We start from the raw sequence: 26,141 nt of genomic DNA, 5'->3' as shown, positions 1-26,141 counted from the left end.
ATACCAAGGTATGTGAACCTGTCTACATTTTTGAGCTTATGGCCATTGACAGTGATGGATGGTTCCAGGTAATCTTCTCCAGGAGCTGGCTGATGCAGAACCTTGGCCTTGCTGGTAGAGATGGGGAGTCCGAAGTTGGAGCATGCTGTGAAAAAAGGTCCATATTATGTTGCATGCCTGCCTCCATGCTGGAGTTGAGGGCACAGTCATCTGCAAACAGCAGGTCATGAATGTTCTCAACTTGGACTTTAGTTTTGGCTTGGAGTCTCCACAGGTTGAACAACTTCCCATCCAGACAGTATCGGAGACCTACTCCAACATTGCTGCCCTTGAAATCATCCATCAACATTGCGGAGAACATGAGCCTGAAGAGAGTGGGGGCTAAGACGCATCCTTGTTTCACACCATTCATAACTGCAAAGGGTTTGGAATAGTTACCCTGGTCCTGGACTCTGGCAAGCATGCCATCATGAAACTGTCTCACCATTTCAATGAAGACTTCTGGACATCCAAATCTGGCCATGATCTACCAAGGGCCTTCCCGGCTGACACTGTCGAATGCCTTAGTCAGGTCCACAAAGGTGGTGTATAGCTGGACATTTTGTTCAAGACATTTTTCTTGCATCTGCCTGGCAGCAAAGATCATGTCGATGGTGCCTCTCTCCTTTCTGAAGCCACACTGGCTTTCTGGCAGTAGGCCATGATTAAGGTGTTCTGTGAGTCTGTTCAGCAGTAGCCTGGCGAGGACCTTGCCAGTGATGCAGAGCAGAGAGATTCCTCTTTGGTTGTCGCAGGATTGGTGATTGCCTTTGCATTTGTAAAGGTGGATGATGGATGCATCTTTGAATTCCTGGGGTATGCGTTTCATCATCCATATGCCACAGAACATCACTGTTAGTCTTCCCACTAACGAAGGCCCACCAGACTTGTATATCTCAGTTGGGATGGAGTCTGCTCCTGGAGCATTTCCACTAGACAGGAGCTCAATGGCCTTATGAGTTTCCAGCACTGTTGGAGGGTCAGCCAACCTATCGTTGATCTTCAGCTGTGGTAGATGGTTGATCGCTTCATCACTGATGGAAGAGGGTCTGTTGAGGATACTGTCAAAGTGTTCCGCCCAGCGATCCAGTATTTTCTCCTTCTTGGTTATGAGAGTGCTGCCATCGGAGCTCCTAGAGTGGGGCTGTGCCTAATGTTACTGGGCCATAAACATCACAAAGAGCACTATATAAATTCTACATGTCGTGTCTATAGGCAAAGGACTGTATATCATCAGTGTTTTGGCTCAGCCATGTGTCCTGCATCTCACGTAGTTTCTTCTGCACAGTTTGGCAGACTCTGCTAAAGGTATCTTTCTTTGCAGTGGACTTGGGGTCGATGTTGTATGCACGATGGAGACGATGCTTCTCTTCCAGCAGGGACTGTATTTCTTCACAGTTCTCATCAAACCAGTCTTGGTGCTTTCGCACAGTGATGCCAAGAGCTTCAGATGCAGTGGAATACACCAGTTGTTTGAAGGCCATCCAGCATTTTTCTATGTTGTTCGTATTGCGTCTGTGGTTTCTAACTGGCTTGTCAGAGCTTCAGACAGAGCTTGCTCATTGTTGCAGACATTCAGCCTGGAGACATTGAGTTGTTTTGGGACTTTAATTCCCTGTAGGCATATGGGAGGTTGAATTTTAAGATTCATCTTGGAAATCAGTAGCCTGTGGTCTGTCCAGAAGTCAGCACCACACATAGCCTGTCCAGCAGTCAGCACCACACATAGCCTTGGTCACATGGACATCCTGCCTGTCATTCCTACGAACTAAGATGTAGTCGATCTGATGCCAATGCTTAGACCATGGGTGCATCCAAGTTGTTTTATTGCAGTTAGGCAGACGGAAGAGAGTGTTTGTGACCAGGAGATCAAATGTTGCACACATTCTCAAAAGTACATGTCCATTACTGTTGCAGTTGCCTATTCCATGTCTACCAATTACTCCTTTCCATGAGAAACGGTCTGCGCCAACTCTGGCGTTAAGATCACCAAGAATGATCAGCTTGTCTGACTTTGGTACTGAAGTGATCAGAGTTTCCAGATCCTGGTAGAACTTGTCTTTGGCTTCCTCCGAGTAGGTCATGGTTGGTGCATAAGCACTAATGAGTGTGGCTTGCTTTTTTCCATGTAAAGGTAGCTTCAGCATTATAAGCCGGTCATTAATTCCCTTTGGTAAGATGGAGAGCTTATTCACCAAACTCGACTTGACAGCGAATCCAACTCCAGACTCCTGACATTTATCGGTGCCATGTCCACTCCAGAACAAGGTGTAACCAGCTCCAACTTCAGTCAGGTGTCCCTCGTCAGCCAAGTTTCACTTAGGGGTACTATCTCTATCATGTAGCGAGCAAGTTCTCTCACAATCAGGGCAGTTCTTCTCTCTGGTCTGTCAGCCTCTGCATGATCCAATAGAGTGCGTATGTTCCCCGCACCAAGAGTGAGTGGAATCTTTTGGGTTTTCTTTGTGTTTTGACTGCAAGAATGGGATTCCCTCCAGCCGTGGTAAGCTGGTCGGGGTAGATGAAGCAGGCTTTTTTTAGGGCACCTTTTCTAGCCCCTTCCTTAGGCTATGGAGGTAAGCAGCGCTATTCGGAATAGGTATGCCTAGTCGCTCAGACGGCTGCCGACATCCATTTCTGCTTCAGATCAATGGAATATGACCATATGGCCCGAGCCGCCTGCGTCCAGGTCCACCACTACAGCTGCCAGTGCATCCACACCTGCTGCATCGCAGCTCACCCATTGCTGCAGGACTTGGACATGGGTGATGACATAAATGACTTGTGTGTGAATTGGATTAAAGTGAGGAAGAGTTGCGCTGCATCAGCCTTACTCTCTCGTCCAGGCTTCACTTTGTTCAGTTGCAAGACATAGTCAAGATGGCTGGAATGGAGACTAGATGCAGTGGATGACCAAGGCGTCCTATGTGTCTTGCCATGCTCTTAGCGCTCCACATCACTTTGCTGGGTCCGCCTTTCTGCCTACTCAGGGTTAAGCGAATAATGAATAGTGTTTTTGTTTTTTTACATTAACATTTTGGTTCAATAAGACTGTGTAAACAATGGCAATGTCATTGTGTGATTCTTAAAAGAGTAATAAGTTAATACATACTATGGTTATCATCATGTCATATTTTTAGCAGATGAAAGTTGATGCATATTATTGTTATCTATGTGTCATATTTTTACTAGATGGATATGAAAGTTAATGAATATTATTGTTATCATCAGAAGATATGCATCTTGATTATACAGTATCGTTTGGATGAGTAATGCTTTTAACTATACATTGACTTGTATCATCTTATGGTTAGTATTATGATGCTGGTGAGGAAGGATATACTTGTCTGAATGAACTGCACACCATTCAACTATTCCTTTAATTTCTACAACCTGATGGTTTTGTATGGTAATTATGGAGATTACATGGTCATGCCTACTTTTCCTGTAAATAACAGACCTGGTCTAATAGATCCCATCCAGTATGATGTCGAAGCACAAATGTTAAGTTCATCCTAACTTTTATTTTTGTATCTTCGATATGTTCTGAGGATGGGTCCTAAGGTGTTATCCTGGTCCATCCATACTTGTGTATACACAGGGTTTGCATGGTGTTTAAAGGTCTTTTAAATCTTGTAAAAATTAACCTTGATTTGTAAAAGTGTGTAAGTTATGGGAATGTCATTTATAAATAATAAAAAATATAAAAAAATAACAAAAGACTTATTGGCGACATACCAGCCACAAGTGGAGATGACTAATGAGCACAGTGTGACTGGAAGTCTTGTCTCCCTTTCATCTGAGCTTTCTGTTTAAAAGTTTTCATTGTGTGCAACAAGATGCCGAGTGCTTCGATGATCAGTGGATGTAAAATTCTGAATATAGTAAATGGCTCAGGAAGGATCCAGGCTATAAACAAAAGGCATTTAGCACACTGTACAAGAGGAATCTTGATGTTTCAAGCATGTGAGAAGCAGCTGTAGCACCTCATGCAAAAGGTAAGTGAATTCATGATCTCTTGACTGCTGATATTACTTCTATTTTTAGTCTCTATCAGATACGCCCTGATCAAAGAACGCGACAGTATAAGTTCAAATCTAACAAAGCTTGTTAGAATAAAATTGTAACTGGTGAGACAAATTTCTTTACAATGTACACATATAAAGATTTTTTTTAACATAATGCTCGCCAGTCCTGCGTCTGAGGAGAATGAACAACTTCTCCTGTTCATACTGTTGTCTGAGCCCAGAAAGGGCAAATGTATTTAAATTTATTTGTATCTGTATTATTATTATTATTATTATTAAAAATTTAAATATAAAACTGGCTGTTATACCCATATGTTTTCTGTCTAATTTTATTTATGAATGTTTCACCTATAAAATTTTGCTAAAATACTAGGGTCATGTGGTTCAATATCTGGCAGGCAACCATGAGTAAATCTCCATATTATGGACTTAAAATAGTGTGACAGCTTAACCTACAGCATCGGTATCATTGTCGAAGTTGACATCAAGTGATCTCAGCAGACATGTAACAAAACATGATGTTCGGAAAGCAGAGGTGATCTTGACAATTAAGTGCATTAACAGTCACTACAGCATGAATTCACGTTCAGACTTTGGTCAGATATTTAAAGCTATATTTACAGGCAGTGAGATTGCTTCTTCCTTCACTGGTGCTGATAAGAAAACAACTTATTTGTGCACCTTTGGACTATATCCCTATTTGCTAATGAGCTCAGGAAGAATATCCATTTCAAGCCATAATCATTACTCTTTCATGAAAATCTTAATGCTGACCTTCAGGAAAAACAAATGGATGTATATACCCGAATATGGGATTCAGATTGATTCAAGATATTTTATTACAACTCCCTCTTCCTTGGCCATGCAAAAGCAGAGGACATTGCACAGCTTAGTCCAGTTGTCACAACTCTAGGCCACAGACACCTTATTCAGATGTAAATGGATGGACCCAATGTTAAGTTGAAGGTGCAACGATTATTGCAAGATGAAGTTGGAAAATCAGTTGGAGGGATGAAATTGTTGCAGACTGTTACATGTGGCCTGCATGTGTAACACGATGCTTTTAGAAGTGGTTTTTCAGCTGCCTCATGGGACGTATAAACTTTTTATGTCTGCAGTCTATCACCTATTTCACAACTCTCCTGCCATAAGGGAAGAGTTTATGGATGTTTGTGAGGCACCACCATTCCCACTTAAGTTTTGCTCTCACAGGTAATTACTTCAAAAATTATGTTATTCTCAGAATTAAACTGGCTGAAATTTGAAAACCGTGACAGATTGGCATATTAGCATAAGACAGTATTTTAATGTTAAATGTTAAGTATGATACATGTCCTCAATATTTGCAATTTTAGATCAGAAGAAAGAATGCAAAGGTTACAAACTGACATTGATAAAATTTAAACCTTTTCCTAAGACACAAATTGAATAATGTCTTACCCTTGTGCCATTCTGTGGTCTCCCTAATGTGTTACAACTGAAACAAACCTGTATGTTTGTTAAAAAGCAAAGTACATGACCATAATAGTCAAAGCCAGCACCATGGTGAATGTACAATTTTGTCTATTAGAAACTAATTTATATTACAGATGGCTGGAGAATGTCGAGCTAGCAGAAATGGTCATCCATCTTCTTCCATACTTGGAGGCCTTTTGTTTTCTCAGCAGGAAAAGTCTATACCATGCTGCAGATCTTTCAGATATTTGACGAAGATGATTGGGGATCCATTAATAAAAGGCAAACTGCAGTTTTTTTGTCATGATTGTACAGGAGATCAGACCATTCCTTACACTTTACCAAACTGACCAACCAATGATTCCATTTTTGGCGAAAGACATTACCAAAATGTTTAAAAATTTCCTGTCAAGAATCATGGAAGAATCTATCTTGAAACCAGCAACATCATTGGTAGGAATATGAAGCACTGACTATGCAGACCAAAGCAAACAAGTTGATTGAGGCAAAATGGATATTGAATTTGCTGCATCTCCTACATTTCTGTGCACCAAAGAAGGGATATCTGACAGAGACAGATACATATTTAGGACACAGTGTAGAGACTTTCTTATGGACATGCTAAAGATTCTTGAGAAGTTGCCTACTTCCTTCCTCTTGACAAGGAGTCTTCAGTGGACGGATCCAAGGCACATGGCCAAAAATCCTGGCAATGAGAAGGAAAACTGCAGTTGAAAAAGTGCCTTGGCAAGACAATTTAAGAAAAATCTGTCCATCCTCTCAGATTCAGATAGGATTAACAAAGAAACTGGGGACAGGCTTACAAAACAGTTTGAAGAATTCTGTGAGTCTTTTCCAAAAGATAGAGAGTTTAAGGATTTTGATCCAGTTACAAACCGGATTGACCAGATCTACTACAAGAGAACGCATGATGAGAAAAAGTATGCTGATTTGTGGGATTTGATGAAACAGCTTCTACTTATATCCCATGGCCACACAACAGAAGAGCAAAGATTCAGTTTGAACAAGCAGACAACTACTGAAAATTTGCAGAAGGAAGGCTTGGTGGACAGGGGCAACATTATCCAGGCAGTTAGAAATGCAGGCAAGCCTGCCTGTCCTCCTGTGACCATGGCACTACTTGCTTATGCATCTACTACCAGAAATAAATACAAGCAGCACCCGGAAGAAATAAAAAAAAACAAAAACAAAGAAGCAGAAAAACAAGAGAAATGTAGAAGACAAAGACTTAGAGGAGCTAAACGCAAACCATTGCAGACTTGAATCTGACATTGCAACCATGAAGAGATCTGCAGATGAAAAGGCTCTTGGTGAAGAAAAATATGGTCGCCTTCGATTGTTGGCAGATTCAAATGCGCTGTTGAGAGGTATCAAGGACAAGATGATTGCCTTGAAGGAGCTGGACCAACTCACAGAAGAGAAAGAAAAATGATCAAGACTCAGTGACATCACCTATTCAACATTTTTAGACCTGCCTGTTTTGCTCAAGAACTTTTGATTTTTATTCTGTTTAAGTTATGATGTATGTTGTTGACTTAAAAGTGATTCTGTGATTGATCATGATGTTCCTGATTTTTTTTCCCAGAACTTGACTAGTGAATCATGATGTTTCCTGCAGCCAACTTATCATGATAATAAATACAAATATCAAAATTATATTATTGTTGCATGTGTGCATTTTGGAGTTGTCCATTGCATGTCATTTTGAAAAGTCACTGAATTACTCTACAATTTTCCCTTAACTGAATATTGAATGTTTATGAAAGGTTTATAAAATTGTGTTGAAGATTTTTAAAAGTTTCTAAAATGTTTATAAATTTCATAGTAAAAGTCTTGTATAAAACTTGATACATCCATCATGGTACATCACAAAAATAGTATGTTTCGGACAAGATAATTATTTCTTCTGGCATATTTGACTTTATACCTTTCATCCTTGTACAAAATGTTATTTGTAATTTGTTCCATACATTGCTTGTATTCTTGATTTAGTTGCAATGTTATGATCCGAATTAGCAATATTCCTGAGAAATACAATACTAAAACCAATGAGAGATCTTTTGCTTATTGGAACTGACTGCTTTTGTAAATTATCTTTGCAGCTGGTGGCTTTGTAATATCAATTTTCTTCAGTCAAAATGATATTGATATGCTTATTATTGCCAGTCAGAGCAATGAATAATAATATCATTTGGAATAGTTATTTTCCATTTCATTTGTGTCTGAACACAGTGCTAGACATATCTTGTTGCAACTTATCTTTTCAGTACCGTGTAACTTAATATGGTCATGGTCTACAGACATCCACTGTGGAGAGAATGTTGGCACACCTATGTCACTTTTATGTACTTTGGAGGAAATTTCTTTAGATATTGTTCATTTTTGGAATATGTGTAAGATCTAAGCACTATTTCTCCCATGTTCTGAAAACTTTGATCTGAATTAGTCTAAAATACAGTCTTTTGTAGTTATTGAAATAGGGAAAATGAATTTTGCCAGACTAGACAATACCAGTTTTTTAAAGTGCAGTGAATGAATGACAAAATATAATAATGCTAAAGAAGTAATATATTGTTTAGTTTTCAATTGACCTCTGAAGTCCAGGAAGTGAAAATGATACAACAGAGTTAGACGTCTTTTAATATGTGAATATCTGAAGTAAGGCAAAGCTGTATGCTCTATAACCCAAATTACTCTCATCAAACATTCAATGTAATAGAGGGAATTAAAAAAATTCTTTAAGCATTTCCTAAGATATTCAGGGCAGTATGCCCAGTTATCCTGGTGAAAACGTATCTGGTCTTGGAAATCCTATGCAGTATCACTCAGACCCAGCCAGATCTTTGAAGTGGTACCTTAATGAACGGAGCCGGTTGGTCAAGGAAGATCGCGCCTTTTTCTACCGTTTAAGTCTGGACAAGACAATATATCAGCTCAGACTATCTCAGGAAATAACCTCGGCTCAAGTAAACTTAATACGCATCTCAGATCATGAGGTTAGGGCACTTTCCACCAGCCTAGCATCTGACTGGAACTGTTCTCTAACTGACATCATTCAGGTTGTGGGATGGAGATTGAAGTCCACATTCTCTAGCTTTTGTCTTCGAGGTCTGTCTTCCCAAAGGGCCTAATTTTATCTGGTAGGACCTATATCCACAGCTCAAAAAGTCAAATGCCCGGGTCAATCGACATCTTCTTAAGATATGGCTTCACGACTTCTGCTGGATTTGTGAGGGGGGGATTTTGTTTTTTCCTTCTGATGCTGCGCCTCGTCAGATGGAGTCCCCTCCAGCTGGGTTACCTAGAAGATGTCTCTTATATCTTAGGGGACCAGAGATTTATCTTGTGTGTAAGATGTACCTTCCTCCATCTCTTACCTGTTCCCCTAAGGTATTAAGATTTTGTAATGTATTCGAAGAATAAACCCATTTTTCCTAGTAAAATATGTTTCTTGGAAAATATTCACCCAATCACAATACACATAAACCCTCCTAGTAGTTACAGAGCGGGCCTACCACTCTTGTAATAACTTGGATATCCATACACGTTGCCACCAAGTCTTGTATGTAAGGGGAGATTACTCTGCCCATCCAGGACAGAACTCCCTTTAGCTAAAAGCAGTATCTGGGCAGGCTGGATATGTGAGGTAGTGGTAGTTCTCCTAAGGAATTATGATATTTTCAAAGAAACATATTTTACTAGGAAATATTGGTTTCTTATTTGAAATAAATCTATCTTGTCACACAAAAAAATCCCGATCGGAAAGAACATTCTAGCCCCATACATTTTAAATGACCTTCATTCCCTTGCAGTACATGTGTACCCAGTTAAAACTGAAGAAGTAGATGTATTTAGATATTTATCCTCGTGACTGTGCCATAACGTGATTGTAATTGAGAATTTGCTCATTTTTGTTGTTGTGTTTTGTCTGTTGTTTTTTTTTTTTATAGAAAAATGTGGCTGTTATCCAGAATTTAATTGTCTAGGCCTTAGAGGATTTTTTCTTCATGAACAGTAAGATAAATTTAGGTTATTCAAGAAAATATCAATACAGTGTGCCTCACGTCAAGTTGATGCATAAGTTGGTTCAGATTTCTCTAAAGAAAGTAAAAGTGTAAATGTGTTGCAAAATAAGATGATCAACCATTTCTATATGACAAGACATTTTTATTTTTTTATAGACATTAATATCATTTGATTCTTGAACAACCTAAATTTATCTTACTGTTTATGAGAGAAAAAAATCCTCTAAGGCCTAGACAATGGTATAAAATGTTACACTATGCCATTCCTTGCTTTAATTGGAATAATCCCATCTTGTGACAGTGGTATCTGATAATAAATCATGTATAACTTTTTGGTCTTTCTATGGATAGTCATCTTCCTTCGACTATTCAGATTTCAATCAGCAAAACTTCAGTTGATATTGGCTGAACCATAATTTGACCTACATGCATACATGAGACACGCCAAATCATTCATATAATAGGATAGAAACATGCCATTCCCAAGATGAAATTGACATCTTTGGGTGCTAACATTTTATAACCATGTTTACAATGGTCACTGCCTTGGTTTCTGCTGAATATCTGCTGAAGCCTAGTATTTATTAGAGATCCTTTAAGTTTCAAAGTGGGCAGGATAAATGCATGTTCAGATTTGTGGTATAAAAAAAAACACTATGCCGTTCCTTGCATTAATTGGAATAAACTCATCTTGTGACAAATGAAATAATAAAAAAATAATGACAGTAGGAAATAATAATTAAGCTCCATCAAATGAATTTGGCCGGTCTCATACAGTACATTTGCATTCAGATCTGAACTAGTTTATTGTTGTAAACATGTATATTCAATCTTGTAATACGGCCATTACTGCTTAAGGAATAAACATGTAGTTCCCATTGAAGTGTAAATTCAATGTTTTTTTTTTTGTGTTGTTTGTGTTTTTTAAACAGAGGCTACTGCTGTGTGGAATTTAATTGTCTATATTTCAACAGTAAGATAAATTTTACACTGTTCAAGAGAGTCTGTGTGTGTGTGTGATTTGGATTTTTAACATAGCATTAACAATTTTTCAATCATATTGCTACGATGTCTGTAGTGTGACAATTTCAAGTGATGTCTAGCACGGGGTCATCGTGCCACAGACATGTAACATGATGTCCCACCCAGTGACATTATCCTGACACCAGGCCGACTGGTCCTAACACTAACTTCTTAACGCTGAGCGCCAAGCAAGGCAGCTGTTAGTACCATTTTTGTAAGTGCTTGGTATGTCTCGGCCGGGGTTCAAACCCATGACCTTCCGCATCCGAGGCACACACTCTAACCACTAGACCACTGGAGTGGTTGTTCAAGAGAAGCTCAACCACATGGGTCCCTCGTATGGTCAGCGCATCACAAAAAATACAAGTTTTTTTTAAATTTATTTATATTGTCCATATATATGACTGAAATAAAAATCACTGATTGGTGAATGGTATTTAGTTGTTAATCACTCATGGCACATCGGTCTTTTCATTAGTAGTCTTCTTTAATTGGTTGTTAATGTCAATTATGTTGATCAGCTTCTCTATGGTGGATATGCCATCGTTGTGTTAGGGGATTATGTCCCCTACGATGTAGCGTGGGGTTCTGAAAATTGCACGTAACTGTGCTGTATGTAAATTGAAAAAATTGGAAAATAACTAATCATCGATAACAAGTTTATTGATGCATATTGCATATGCATGCATTGAGGATCTGAGATGAGTAAATTGGGGCAAAGAACCATCGTAACAGCTGATGATGGCACTGATCATGGTTCCATTTGGTAGGTTTACATGCTCCCAGGTGCTTTTGCTGCTGTATCTGTGACTATAAAATCAAGCTCTACTTGGTCCATAATTAACTGTGTACAGCGGCACTTGTTATCAGATGAAGCACTATGGGTGAATTTGCCAATAATTTTTCAAAATATATCATTTTCATCACCACTCATTAAGTTTGGTAGCCAGACTTGTTTTTGTGGCCTTGTGAAATTATTACCTCATTCACTGTCAACTGTGTCAATATCCCCGCATCAGGCATATGTTTGGTAAACTCAGATGTTTCAATCATGGCATATCCAGTTTATCAGACAATTTATTGCAACTCTGGTCATTTCATGTGTTGGATGACCAAATGTTGAGAAATTTGGCTCACATTCACCTTCTCCAAGAAAACTAGTGGCTGACGAGTCACCATATCACCATAAATTACATCAAAGTGATTGTATTTTGTGTTTGAAAGGCCACCGTATTCTAATTCAATACACGAGCATTAACCATCCTCAGTAATGTCCCTTGGTCTTGGACACCATGAGCTTTTTTGCAGGGTGACTTGAGCAGCCATATACAGGATTGTAAAACAATTATTTATGAGGTCATCAATGTCGATTTTTAAATTGATGATGCTGTATTTTAGCACTACTTTTTTCATCTTATCATGGAGAGATTCATTGCAATAAAGTTTGCCCAGCGATAGCACAGATTGATCAAATCGGAATGAGCTGATGAATCCACCATCCGATCCAAGATCACTCTGAAAGTCAGATTGAGATTGGATTGTTTTACTAATATTATAAATTTTCATTAAAAATATTACCGAGCTAAAATCTGGTAGTTTTCTTCAGCTGAAATTTTGTTACACTTGCCATCCATGCATGCACCTTGTGGCAATCTATTACTACAGGGGTGACTTTACTATGATAGTTGCCAAAATTGTATAAGACCTTGTTAGTTAATATTTGTACTACTATTGGAAACTTTAATCACGTTTCCAGCACTGCGATGACTTCTATTTTAGCTCCATTTGCTCTAATATGCTCTTCCCATGTCTGTTTCCCTCTCTGGCAGTTCTTTCAGTCCTTTTCCTCGTTGAGCATTCATAAAATGTTCTGTGACCCACTGAGCCACACAATTTATGATCCTAATTCATATTGGTTGAAGCGCACTAATGTCAGGCAGTTTAATGGATAAAGTGAGTAAACAGCAGAAGTTACAGTATATGCTCACTCATAATATGGCCAGTCAGTACCAGTCAGCGTTCCAAGTTTAGAATTTTTGTCCACGGTAACAACACAAGATTGTACCATATAATCCACATTTGGTCATCCTCACCATCGTCTTAGACAATAAATTTAATTCTAAATAAATACTTTTTACCATCCACTGGATGATCAAAAATCATCCGTGCCCTTTGGTAATTCATTGTAACGTCAATGAAAATGCTGTCATGGTCTATCTGGAACGTTGACCAAACATGAGCTGCACTATCGTGCCTAAACCCGTCCTTAACCATTCTGATATATTCATGTAATTGTAAATCAAATGGTGGGCATTTTGTCTTATCGGCTACTCTGTCAAATTCATACCTTGTAATGGTCATGACCACTGCTGGCTTAATCATAGCTAATTGTGCAACCGCTTCTCTCATAATTTCTAAAAATTTAATCTGATTTTGCAACTTGTCTTAGGCAATATTTGAGTTTGGAAAGGTTAGTCTAACACTGGTGAGATTATTTTACTGTTCTCGCAATTGTTTTGCTTCAGTCCATCCACCCCTTTTCTAATTAAGGCAAGATTTTCTCTACTTGAACATTATGCAGGAATATTATATAATATCATGAGCAAAATATAGTGACAAGTGGCTTATGATGGGGTCAGTTATTGTGGATATTATTTAGCTAGTGTCTGGCGATGTAGTTTCGGGCCAAAATCATGTGTAAAATGCAGGATGAGTGTCAGAGGAATCTCTGAACCATGTATTTCTTGTAGGGGGAGAAAATATTGAGTGCTGAAACAATAATATGATAAAATAAACCATGGGTCACACTAAAAGATGCTAAAGATTATCTTCATAGTAAGTATAATAATGTACTGTATTTTGCTTACCTCTGAACTATACCGGTACATTGCAATGCCATTTCCTCTCTGTATAATTTATACTGCCCTGCTAAAATTATCATGGAAACATCCGAAATCTTGGTAACCACGCTTTCATACACGGCTTGGTTCTGCTTTTGGCAACTGAGAAATCAACATTTTCTTTTAAGGCATTGATGCTAGAAATGACCTTTAAAAACACTCAAATAGGATCAGTTTAGCCTTCCCTGTTTTTTTTTTTTTTAACCAAGGGATATCCAGCGGATTGATTCTGGGGTCAATGCAAGGCTCAGATCGGCATTTCTGATATGGGTATGAGCTCCTCCACACCCCATTTCATAAAATTCTTGGTTTTTGAAATGGTCATTCTGTACCTCCAAAAGAGCTTCCTCCCCCCCCCCCCAAACCGCTGCTCGACTAATCACTGGAGTAGAGAAGGGTAATTAAAATTCTAGAAAGCAGTTCTCATGGTAGCTGCATGTACATACAAAAATACAAATTATTCCTAGTTCATACAATATAAAAACGATGATTGCTTTAAGTTCATTGTCATATTGTGAAGAAAAGAGAAAAACATTTATCAACTTAATAAAAGATCTGTGTGCAGGGACACAACATAAAGTGTATGTTAGTCTTAGATAAGCCTTTGATAGAGAGAGAAAGCATTCTTAAGATTATGTATATTTTAATTTAAACTTTACTGTCTATTTTTCTTTCACAAATGATTATTAAAAGTCATCGGTAATTACATATGTACTTTCAGAAGATACTTTCAGGAGATAGATGCTCATGTACAAACTAACAACCCTTGCAGATCATAAGCTATGACATGGCTTGTTTCCTTTGCCACTGATTTGTTAATTGTGTGTGTAAACTGATAGCTTAAATTCAAAACATTATGTTGCTAAGCAATGTTTTTATTTCATGAGCATTTTGTTGAATCATTATGTTATAACCCGCACCCTAGTTTGATTTTTTGATTCTCATAAAATAAGAACAAACAGAAAAAGAAGGAAGAAGTAGAATATAATAACAATAATAATAATAATAATAATAATAACAATAATAATAATAATAAGATCAATTGAGATTAAGATAAGACACTCATTTCATATCATTAATAGGTGGATATGAAAGTTAGTGCATAAATGCATATCATGGTTATTATCATAAAATATGCATCATGATCTTGAACTATAGTTGTATTGAAGAGCTTGTATTCTGAAACTAGACCTGTCTCAATTATCATTATCATTGGGTTATATTGATATGCAGATTAGGTATGGTATATTTATATGAATGAATTCCTCACCATTCAATTACTTTGTATTATAAGAACCAGATGGCTGTGTTTGTTAATTATGGAGATCACACTGACATGCCCAGTTTTCCAGTAAATAACAGATCTGGTCTTACGCTAATAGATCACATCCGCTATGATGTTCAAGCACAAATGGTAAGTTTGTCCTTGATTTAATATGTTCTATGGATGGGTCACTTGATGTTATTCATGTCCATGCATATGTATGTACCTACATTTGTCATTGTACATCACAAAAGTATTACGTTTCAGACACGTTAATCATTTAACCCAACCTCTGATAATTTGACTTGACACCAAGATATCTTTTGAAATAACTTGCCATTCATCCTTGTGAAAAATGTCTTTTAATTTCTCCTATGCATTGCTTATGTACCCGATTTAAATACATTCAGCAATATTGTTGAGCAAAAACCATACCACAGCACATGAGAAGGGGTGTTTTCTTTATCGGAACTGACTGCATTTGTGTATTGTATTGCAGCTGATGGCAGAGGATTCCTCAGAAGATTCCCTTTATTCAGAGGATTCCTCAGAAGATTCAGACGATTGGTATGGTCCAGAGTATCAGATGATGGTAAGTTTGTTTTGGATTTTTTCATATCTTGGTCATATTATGCTGACTCGTCTATCCAATCCATACATCACGAAGTTTGTTTCCACTTGAGAATTGTTCAAGACTACCTGATACGTAACCAAACAAAAGTTCAATTCCTCCTTTACCTTTACTCAGACAGTTTTGGCCAGGATGATGGCTCTTCATCCTTCAAGTGTCAGTATGTATGTTTGGCATAGTTTCTGATTCATTGTTGTATACAGTTTGTCTCATATTTATTACCATTATATCCTGTTGTAGCAAACTTAAACTGGTCAAAGTCAGTTAACAGAACTAATCATTATGCAAAGTTGTGTCATTAGCTAACAAAACTAAACTGTGTTGATTTATTGCTTAATGGTTTATCAGTTACATAAGTCTTTAGATAACAAATATGTGTATCTGACTTTATTACTTAATTGAAGATCATTTACATAAATAAGAAAGAGAGAGGACCTAAAACATAGCCTTCAGGGATATTTGATTTAATAGTACTGTATAGGTTTGTGTACTGCTATTGGAAATGGGTTTTTCTTCTCATCTTTATGTAGGTATGATCCAAACCAGATTATCAGAAGAATAGTGCAAGTTCTGTTAATTTGTTAAGTTTTGTTTTGTGTAAGCAATATATTTTAAGGAGTGATAATACCTTTCTTTTTTGTACAACTTTAATATATCTTCATCGCATAGACTGTTCTTTTAGTTGATTAAAACAATTCTAGTCAAAGATCCAGTAACATTTCAGATAGACAAAACTTAATTTTGTGAGATATATTTTATAACTTATGAAATAGAAAGTTAGGTCATTTCAAACAATATCGATAATATATCATTTTTTTTTATCTTGATATGTAGCTAGTTTGGATAATGAATTTCTCTCAATGAAGATATTATTTATTATTATTATTATTATTATAAAAATTAATATCCTTTATTTATTGAGGGTGACATCATTGCCTTACATGTAATTTATACTGTGACCTTGCAATTAAAAAATCTACACATTCCAGTAGTAACAAGTGTTCAATGTTAACATGAACTGGATAAATCAATATAGATATAACAAAAGTTAATTAATGTTCTAGAAGTTTAACTAGCCTTTTCAGATATATGTGAGACTCTTATCACAGCTACAGATGCAAATGTTTGTGGTCATTGAGAAAGGATTGCCCATTAAATATTTGCAGTGTTATGATTGCATAGAAGCGTGAAACAGTAGGTGCTTCTTTGACATCATACTGCACTGTGCCATTTAACTGTACTGTTGCAAAAATCTCTTAAAATGCTATAACTTAACATTATTGCTTTCACTTGACCATGTACACTTTGTGCTGATTTCCTTACAAACATTAAACCAGTGAGATAATATGGCACTAAGTTTGTTATGACCTTGAATATGAAAAGTTCTTTTTCTGAAACTAACATATTACTTAATTCACCTGTATATTTGCTGAAAAGAGTATATATAAGAAGAATTGTACATATGTACACAGTACATACATGCAGAAGATCAAATTATGGAAAACCAGCCAAATTTTCCAATACAGCATGCAAATTTTATCCCTTTCAATAATTCATTGTCTCTTTGATAATTTAGAATTTGTTGAAGCAGAATGAAATATTTTCAGTTAAGATACCTAAGCATCGGGCACATTAACAATTTAAATGTTCTGTACTATTTAATTCTGAGGAAAATTCTTTCCATGGGGCTGTTGGTTGCATTGAGTGGATAAACATTGTCAACATTCATTGTAAATTTAAGTCCTACATCTATTTCATGGCACATTGTAAATTTTCATTTAGTTTGCACCCACTGATGCATACATCATAAACGCATTGTGATTTATTGTCTGTACACACGAGTACTGTACAACGCCTAAACCAGCAGGGACAATCATTTATATATAAAACAAAAAATTATAGTTTGATTCCAGTATTACTCATGATAGTAGTTTCAGCTCCCAATGGCTAGTTCATTACAAAATGAGAGAGGCATGCATAAGCCATTCCTGCAAGTACATAAACTCTATGTAGTGAAGACAACTGTATTGTCAACTTTCCCAAAAAGAACATAGTATCTATGCAGTCGTGACACCCATGCTGTAAGCCTCTCTAGCCAATAATCAGCCTCTACTCAGTCATGACACCTGTAGTGTAAGCCTCTCCAGCTAGTACATGGTCTATGTGCAGTCAGGACACCTGTAGTGCTAGCCTTTCCAGCCAGTATATTGCCTCTGTACAGTTCAAGACACATGTAGTTCCTCCTCAGGAGAACAATAGAAGATGGGTCCATGTGGTCCAAGGCTAAAATAGCAAGGATATTAGAGGAGTGTGACCCCCAGAGATGCAATGTGCAGCAGGCTCACCAGCATGTGGACAAGCCCTGACAATCATCAACCAATCCCAGACTATATACACCTCTCCCTCACTAACTCTGCTCATTGGGGTCCAAAAATATAGACTGACTATAAGCAAGGGTGCGTTACCAAAGGACCTAAACAAAATCCACTAGACATCATGAGAACTGCGGGGTGAGGGGGAACTGGGCTGTTTAATGACTAAATCCTTGTTTTATAATCGTGTTGAGAATAATTTTCAATAAAGTGCTTTTTCTGATGAAACTGTTTGTTATTCTGTATAGATTTCATTTATTTTCAAAATGTCCAACATATGAAAGATCGATAACATAACTCCAACTAGTTTTAAGAACCAACATGGTACGCCTGCCTCACAATCTTGTACACATCTCCTGACAACAGCAACTGCTTCTGTGACATTTTACCTGACATCCTTTAGGATGTACTACAGATAAGCGTATCCTCCTTTGTGTCTTCAATGCAAGAGTTGAATCAGACTACAAATCATGATCATGATGTCTTGGACACCCTGGTGTCAGCACGATTAATGAGAATGGCTAAAGGTTACTTGAATGGTGCCTACATAAGCAGTTTTCCATCACCACCATATTCTCTGGTGGGTGTGTGGTGTGGTGTGTGCAAATATTTGCATTGTGTAATAGGCATCATCCAAAATCCAGTCATTGGCATCAACTTGGCCAAAGTATTGCCAGAAGACACAATCTAGTCTGTTTATTTCACACTCACCCCTGTCATAGTGCAGACTGTGACACCAGCCACCCACTTACCAGCAGACTTGGAGTGTAGCCCAGAACGGTAAGTAAATTCAAGCATAAAGGCTTATCACACGTGAATATTTAGCATGAAAGAAAATTGTAGTTCTCAAACCATTGAGCAGATTATACTACAAGAAAGCCTTAAAGTGAACACTGAATAAGCCTGGAGTGCACTGAGGTCAGTCATATATGGGTCAGCTATCACCAACGTTTGTAAAAATGTGACAAAATATAAAGACTGGTTTGTGACCAATTCAAACAAAATGGTGCCAGTGTTGAAAGCAAGGAATGCTGCCTGCCTAAAGAACAAGATAAACCCAAAGTTAGGATTAGGGCTTTCAAATTGGCAAAGAGTGCAGTGCAGAAGACAGCCAGTGCATAGTTGAATGTATTCACATAAATAACTTTCTTGGCCTTTATTTTATAACAGAAATTATGAATTGGAGGTGGCTGGTAGAATTTGGGGTATCTTAATTAAGTTTTGTCCGGCGATTATGAATGTATATTGTAACACTGCATCTAATTGTAAAGTAGAATATATTCATGTAATTGATTTATCAGTATGTTTGGGGGTAGGGATTAGTTGATGGCGCTAGGTATCAAGTGAGTATTGGCCAGCCATTGCACATTTATTTGTGAATACTGCTTGTATGTGTAAAGTGTAAATTGATTCATCATCACTTATTTGATTAGGGGAACTTTTGACTTAGGGGATAGGATTGTAAGGGTGTGTTTTCACCTTAGCAAACAAAAATTTATAAGTACTTATAAAATTACATTTCCGATTAATTCACTTAATTCATACAGAATTGTTGATAATAGTTCATTAAACTAATGGTTTTTAATTATGTAATGCAAGTCCACCTCAAAATAAAATGTTCCTTCACCTACATGTTTTTACATGTATCTTGATATTGTCTGAGAAAATAGTATTCATGTTCTATCCATGATATCAGGTTTATACTGTGTGGCCATGGCAATGAATTCAGCCTTGCACATTATGGGTCTTTTGTGAATGGGCTGACAGTATAATTGTCCAGACAAAGTAATGAGACTAAATCAGTGAAACTCAGATGGATTATTAAAGAATGTTGACACGGAAAATCATCATTATAATGAAAAATCTATGTTTAGGAAATGAGTGAGCAATGTTTGATAATTTCTAAGGAAGACAACCAATTGGTCCAAAATTTAATGAGTGTGTTAATCATCAGACAACAGTTGCAAATATTTTGACAAAATGGCTTTTCACTAACTATGAGTTTATCATTGTATATATAAAGTATATAAATAATGCTTCTTGCAATTCTTATAAAGGAAATTTATTGTCTCTTACTTAATATGGATTGTATTTTCATTCCTAGAAACGTCGTCGTAGTCGTCGTAAACTTGGTCAGAAATACTTAACAGAAATCCGCTCTTATCTGAGTGACAAACCAACCATCGCTCACTTGGTTGACAAGGACTTTGCCATTGACAACACAGTTGATGACAGTGAATTGGAAAAGTTGAAAATGAAAATTATAGAGGTGGCTTCACAGCAGCCATATTGGGGAGAGCAGATACCCACTCGGTGGTTTCTCCTGGAACAGCAACTGATGAAGCTTAGGGATGCTGGAGTTAAGGTACACATTTAAATATTTGATTACCAACATTAATGCTGTCTCCATGATATCCTTGGACTACTAGTCCTTAATGGCTGATTTTGAGTTGTCATATTGTTCAGAACAACGTATTATTTTGGACCCATATACTTCGTATCCTTTCAGTCCAAAGTGGCTTGCAATTCTCCAAACATAAACCTTACTCGTGTTAATGTGTCCATAGCTTCAGCTTTTCCAATGCTGTTCAACTTGGCTATAACCAAGAACAACAACAAAATTCTTGCCAATTTATTCAGACAAGTGATAGCAATACTCTTGGGCTAGGTCAGTTTTAATGTGTCTGAATTGACAAGCATTTCTAGAAGTCAGTGTCCACCCTTGTACATGCATAAATTAAAATGTCCAACAAAATCTTTTGATAAATATTATCACTATTCAACCAGTAATTGATAATTTATTTTGAATTTATAGAATTTTTCTTATTGAGAAGAGTATTTTCCAAGTTTCCATGTAGTTATATGGTTTTCCTGAAATCTGTTTGACGTATAGTTTTTATAACATTAGCCAGCTGCTCCAGTGGCCTAGTGGTTAGAGAGTCTGTCTCAATGCAGGAGATCATGGCTTTGAATACTGACCAAGTCATACCAAAGACTTTTTAAAAATGGTACTAACAGTTGCCTCGCTAGGCGCTCAGCATTAAGATGTTAGTGTTAGGACTGGTCAGTCTGGTGTCAGGATAACGTGACTACTAAATGTCTGTGGTCTGATGCCCAGTGCTAGATATCACTATAAACTGCCACAATGCAAACATCATAGCGGTATGACTGAAAAATTGTTAAAGCTACATTAAAAATCCATATCACACAAACACACACACACAAATTTCACATAAGCCTATTAACAGAATTCAGAAAAGCTGATTTTGATTAAAAATGATCCAGTTTTATTAAAGTCTCTATTAATAACAAATTTTAACGGAAATGTATGGAACTGGAATGATATCTTCATGTGTAAGCCAAAGGTAAAATGTTGTAATTTTTTATGGGGGATATTTCATGCTAATATGATGGAAATAACTTCTTCATAATGTTCCCACAGATCGATCTTCTAAATAGTGCAATCCATTGAGATTTTTTGCAGGCTAGGGGTATAGGTTAAAATGGTTGGAACGTATTTAGTAGGAAAAAAATAAATCCTTAGGGATACAAAATTTTTTAATTTATGATTGACTGTTGTGCAAGCAAATATATTTTTTCATATGGTATTCAGTTCACTTGAGGCTGCTGGGTTGTCTTCTGATGAATTATAAAAGGGTTCATACTTCACTCTATAATTCAGTGCCCTCTACAGAAACCTTATATTCCACTGATATTTGATTCCTACATTTGCCTTATAAGAATGACAGTGGATTGAGGGCACTGAATTATTCAAGTGAGATACCTTGGCCGATTCTAGTTCTTCATGTATATCATTATACCATTGACTTCTCTATAACTCACCACCACCTTTGCTTCAAAGAAATTTTTTAAAAAGATAATTTATTATATTAACCTGGCTTGTTAGTTGTTGGTCAAGACCATTGGAATTTTGCCCATGCTAACTTCATAGACAATAACTGCATTTATGTTTTCTTCTCTGCACTTCAGAACAGTTGCAAATGTATAAATGGGTAAAATAACTGCACACTCCATTTTCCTGATTTGAAGCATCAAAGCGTAACAGTCTGCTTCTCCCGACTGCTGGTTCTGTATGGAGAAAAATGCATTGTCTATTGTAGTAGCTTTTTACACTGTATGTATACTGATCAATTTTCTTGGTGAGAACATAATGTATTTGAAACATCAAAGGCAGTAAGCATACAAAAGCAGTTCTTGCTCACAGATTTTAAGCTGAGAATGTATTATTTGTTGATAAAGGTATCAACAGGTACCCGGGTACTTAGGTACCCGCCCATTCGTAATTACCTAGGTAATAATATTAGCTATAGGATACCTGTTTAGTCCATGTAAAAAAAACAACAAAAATCTAGTCGTGTCAGAAGCGAGTGAGACACAGAATAACGAGTATGGTTAAATGCTTATATCGTGTGACAATGATCCATCATAGACCTCCTCATCTGATCTTATATTTTTGACGTCTGCGACCATTTGGCTATGTATACCAAACGGTCTCCTTATTTTCTATTTATAGTAACTGTACATGATTCCAAGAAACAGACGGGTTTCTTGAATTTGAAATCATGTGCCACATATTAATTATAGTTTTTAACACCCGTAAATAGCAGACCAGTCTATATTAAAAAACAACGGCTCCAAATATTAAGTGAAACAGACTTTATTGCTGTGACATGTGGATGTTATATGAGTAAAATATGTTAAACAAGAGGGATTTTGTTAAAGAAGATGTAGTATCAGTAGTGCTTTACAAATTTTTAAATACGAATTCGACAGTGATGAAATGCAGCATTTGGTATTTGTGGACTTGACTTAACGACCTTTCAGCAAAACTTAAACATGTGATGCAGACTAGCTAATGCGAATGTTATCGATAAATAATTTATTATTTTGTTTTGTGTCTGTATTCTCCTCATATTTGGACCAAGCTGATTTATGACAATGAGTTTTAACTGACTGCAGAGCCAGGTCAGTAAAAGCATAAATGTACGTCTTTTATACAGATTTCTTTGTTTATGGCATGTAGTATATAGATTACTATTTTACGCTCTGATTGCGCTTTTTGGACACATGTATTAGCAATAATTATGCTTATACCTCTCAAAGGCAGTTCAGGTTCACATTTAATATAACTTCCCTTTGATCAGGAACCTGGGTAGCCATTCAGTACGTTTACATGCCTGACTATTTTTAAAACTTTGGCATGTTTATTCATTAACTAGTAAACGAATGAAATTTAAATTGAATGTGAGTCTTTTAGAATAATCAATTGTTGTTTTTTGCTAACTGAAAGAGACTTGAGGATTCATGCATTAAACAAAATGTTTCATAGAACTATTGCCATGTTTGTGTGTTATGTTCTATTTTAGGTCCAGTGTGTGTGTATGTGTGTGACTTTATATATATATATATATATATATATATATATATATATATAGATAGATAGATAGATAGATAGATAGATAGATATAATGATGGAAATAAATTCTAATTCATTAGTTCCTGATCTATAACGTATCAAACATTTCCATTTGGATTTTATTTTGATGTCCTGAATTTTCACATTTCAGAATAATAATGATATAATTGTCTTGAAATAAAGGAAGCACATTGTTTTGTCTTCAAAGTTTACAATGAGAATTTAAAGTATTTTATAATGCTTCACTGGATGTGTGCATCATACTAAAGTATGAGGATTTTTATTCGTCAGTTACAATTTTCATGCAAATGTATAGTGGCAAAATTGCTCATTCATTTGCTTCTGGGGGAGATTCACCCCCTTAGACACTCTGCCCACATTTTGGTATTGTGGTTTTTCCAACTTTTTCCCATGAACTTTTTTACTGGTGTATATACTCAAAATTGAAATTATCTTCAACTGTATCATTGTGTTTTGAGATGTGTGTGTGTGTGACATTCTATAACAGATTCCTGATTCTGAAATTGTTCAAATTTGTAAACAGAAAAGCTCTTTCAGTATTTATTTTGTGTTTCACTTTAGTTTTGAATATTTTAGACTGTTTACTGTCTCTTGAACCACCACATACTTTACTTTTCATCAGTTGTTTAAGTATCCAGATGAGGGTTGCTTTGAAACTATACTTACACATTCATTCAAAGGTTTAGTTGGCCCTATATTAAAATGCTAATGGTTGGACATCCAGTATGGCCACCACAGCCGACATCTTGAAAATATTATCACTGTGGCTGAATGGATGTTTCACCAGAAGATTTCTTAACATTTCTTGTTGTCTCTATATGAAAAATATGGGCATTTATTCATCCAGTATGGTCAAGTCAGTGGCCATATTGAAAATCTTGGTATCACTTTTCCAAAATAGTAGTTAGGGTCATATCAGCCTAATAAGCCTAGTTGGTCTTGAATATAAGTCATGTTTATGTAACATGCAATATAGCCACCATAACAACCATTTTGAACATATTGTTAGTACTTCTACTATATGGAAAGTGATATCAGCATGGAGTTTTCACAAGAAAACTTCATATGATATCATGTTGTTCCTGATGTGAAAATGTTGCTGCATTTCCACCCATTATGACCACCACATATGCCGTCTAAAATTATATAATTGCAATTACCTTTGAGTCAATAGTCCTATTAGCATAGGGTTTTAACTGAATGTCTTCTTGTGATGCCTTGTTGTTCATAAAAGAAGTCATATTCATCTTACATCAATTATGGCCCTTAGAGCAGCCATCTTGAAAATTTGTTGCTACTCCTTTTCTTTTTAAGTGAGTTTTGGGGTATTGTAAATGGAAGGTGTTACTGGCATGAGGCTTCCAGAAGATGTCTTCTAATGATGTTTAGTTTGTCCGAAATGAAAATGGTTCATATCATGCATCCAGTATGGCCATCACAGTTGCTTATTTGAAAATCTTGTTGCTCAAGAATATCAGTTTAAAAAAAAGAAATGGTCTTATCTTGAATTCTGTAAATTCTCATACGGTAGACCTCAGTCCCTTCCAGGGATGTCTTGTTCAAGAATTTCATTCACGGAAACATTTTTCAGATTTGTTGTGCTGTTCAATACTTCACAGACAAGCACCTTAGAGAAATTCCATACAGTTGTTACCCTAATTGAACATTACAAGGATATGTTGTGATGCGATATCATTCCATGTCAGATTAACTATCATGACATTCATCCTGCTAGAGTGAGATTGTATTAAATATTTTAGTCTAATTTTGATAATTTGTGTGTGATTTTTATCCTTAATGTGCCACTTATCTGCTTTAATGCAAACATATTCTTTTTGGAATACTTTAATGAATTGCATAATTTTTAGTCATGCAGAGTGAATGGATTACAGAAATAGTCACGTAGATTGTGTGGAATAAACATTTATTCATGCATATTATGTGGAGTATGGATATAGTCATGAAGATTGTGTGGAGTATGGATATATTCATGCATATTTGTGGTGTATGCACATAATCTTCAAAACTGATACTTCTCTTAAATCTACAGATTGACTAATAAAAATATTTGCAAAGTCTTTCTAAATATCTCTTTAAATATACCGTAGTTCGAATGTTGTTTTTACTGGACTTCTTTCTGGAGTCAGATTTTGCAGTATGTTGAATATGATTACAGGTGGCCGAATTCCAGGCTAGAAATACTTGATTCACTTTATTGTCACCACCATAAATTCTGTATACCTGACACTGTAATACAGTAGAATTGGCAAAATACGTCTTCATTGTAAAGATCACAACCTAACTGTTCTGAGTCTTTAGGAGCCCTTTTAAAAAAAAGTGATAGTTGATCTTAACACTTGTACAACTTACAACGATGGTAATGATAAAGTAAATACTAATAAGGCCTATACAGATGAATGTGTCTGTCATCATAAATAGCAAACCTCCACACAACCAAATGATTGATACTAAATTAGCCATTGCAGTCATTCACATGTCCTTAACACGAAATACTTGTCTCTGATCACTTTATATCCCTATAATTAATCAAATCAATCAAATTATATACTTTAAGTATTTCAATCAATCTATCTGATCACTCAGTATCCTTCTGAGTAATCAAACCAATCAATCTGATTATATCCTTCCAATGACTCCAATCAGTCCATGTGATCAACTTATATCCTTCCAGGTTCTTGAATCAATCCATTACATCAATTTATATCCCTCCAGGTACTTCATTCAATCCATTTGACTGTTTTATATCCCTCCAGGTACTCCATTCTATCTAATGGACTATTGTTTATCCCTCGAGGAACTCCAGTTAATTCATTGGACTATTGTATATCCATCCATGTATTCCAATCAATCCATTTGATTATTTTATATCCCACCAGGTACTCCAATCATTCAATCTGATCAATC

The 26,141-nt window shown here is 36.4% G+C and overlaps 1 protein-coding gene and 1 long non-coding RNA gene across 3 annotated transcripts in view; both read left to right on the top strand.

Annotated features, from left to right (window-relative positions):
* Positions 1 to 26,141, top strand: part of LOC149786903 (uncharacterized) — a 127,998-nt gene that overhangs the window by 67,388 nt on the left and 34,469 nt on the right. For both annotated transcript variants that reach the window (XM_089977428.1, XM_089977430.1), the window contains 2 exons: positions 15,255 to 15,347; positions 19,863 to 20,123. In XM_089977428.1, coding sequence (XP_089833554.1) covers positions 15,255 to 15,347; positions 19,863 to 20,123 — 354 coding nt within the window. The remainder of the gene's footprint in view (positions 1 to 15,254; positions 15,348 to 19,862; positions 20,124 to 26,141) is intronic.
* Positions 4,332 to 6,756, top strand: LOC149786904 (uncharacterized). The gene is made up of 2 exons (XR_016425037.1): positions 4,332 to 5,279; positions 5,657 to 6,756. It is a non-coding gene; the product is annotated as an uncharacterized LOC149786904 (long non-coding RNA).

This window comes from Sinohyriopsis cumingii, chromosome 12 (genome assembly GCF_028554795.1).
Source record: "Sinohyriopsis cumingii isolate HCF-2022 chromosome 12, ASM2855479v2, whole genome shotgun sequence".
In the NCBI taxonomy this organism is placed as follows: Eukaryota; Metazoa; Mollusca; class Bivalvia; order Unionida; family Unionidae; genus Sinohyriopsis; species Sinohyriopsis cumingii.
Note: the sequence above shows the minus strand (reverse complement) of the source record. Positions and strands in the feature narration are given on the sequence as shown.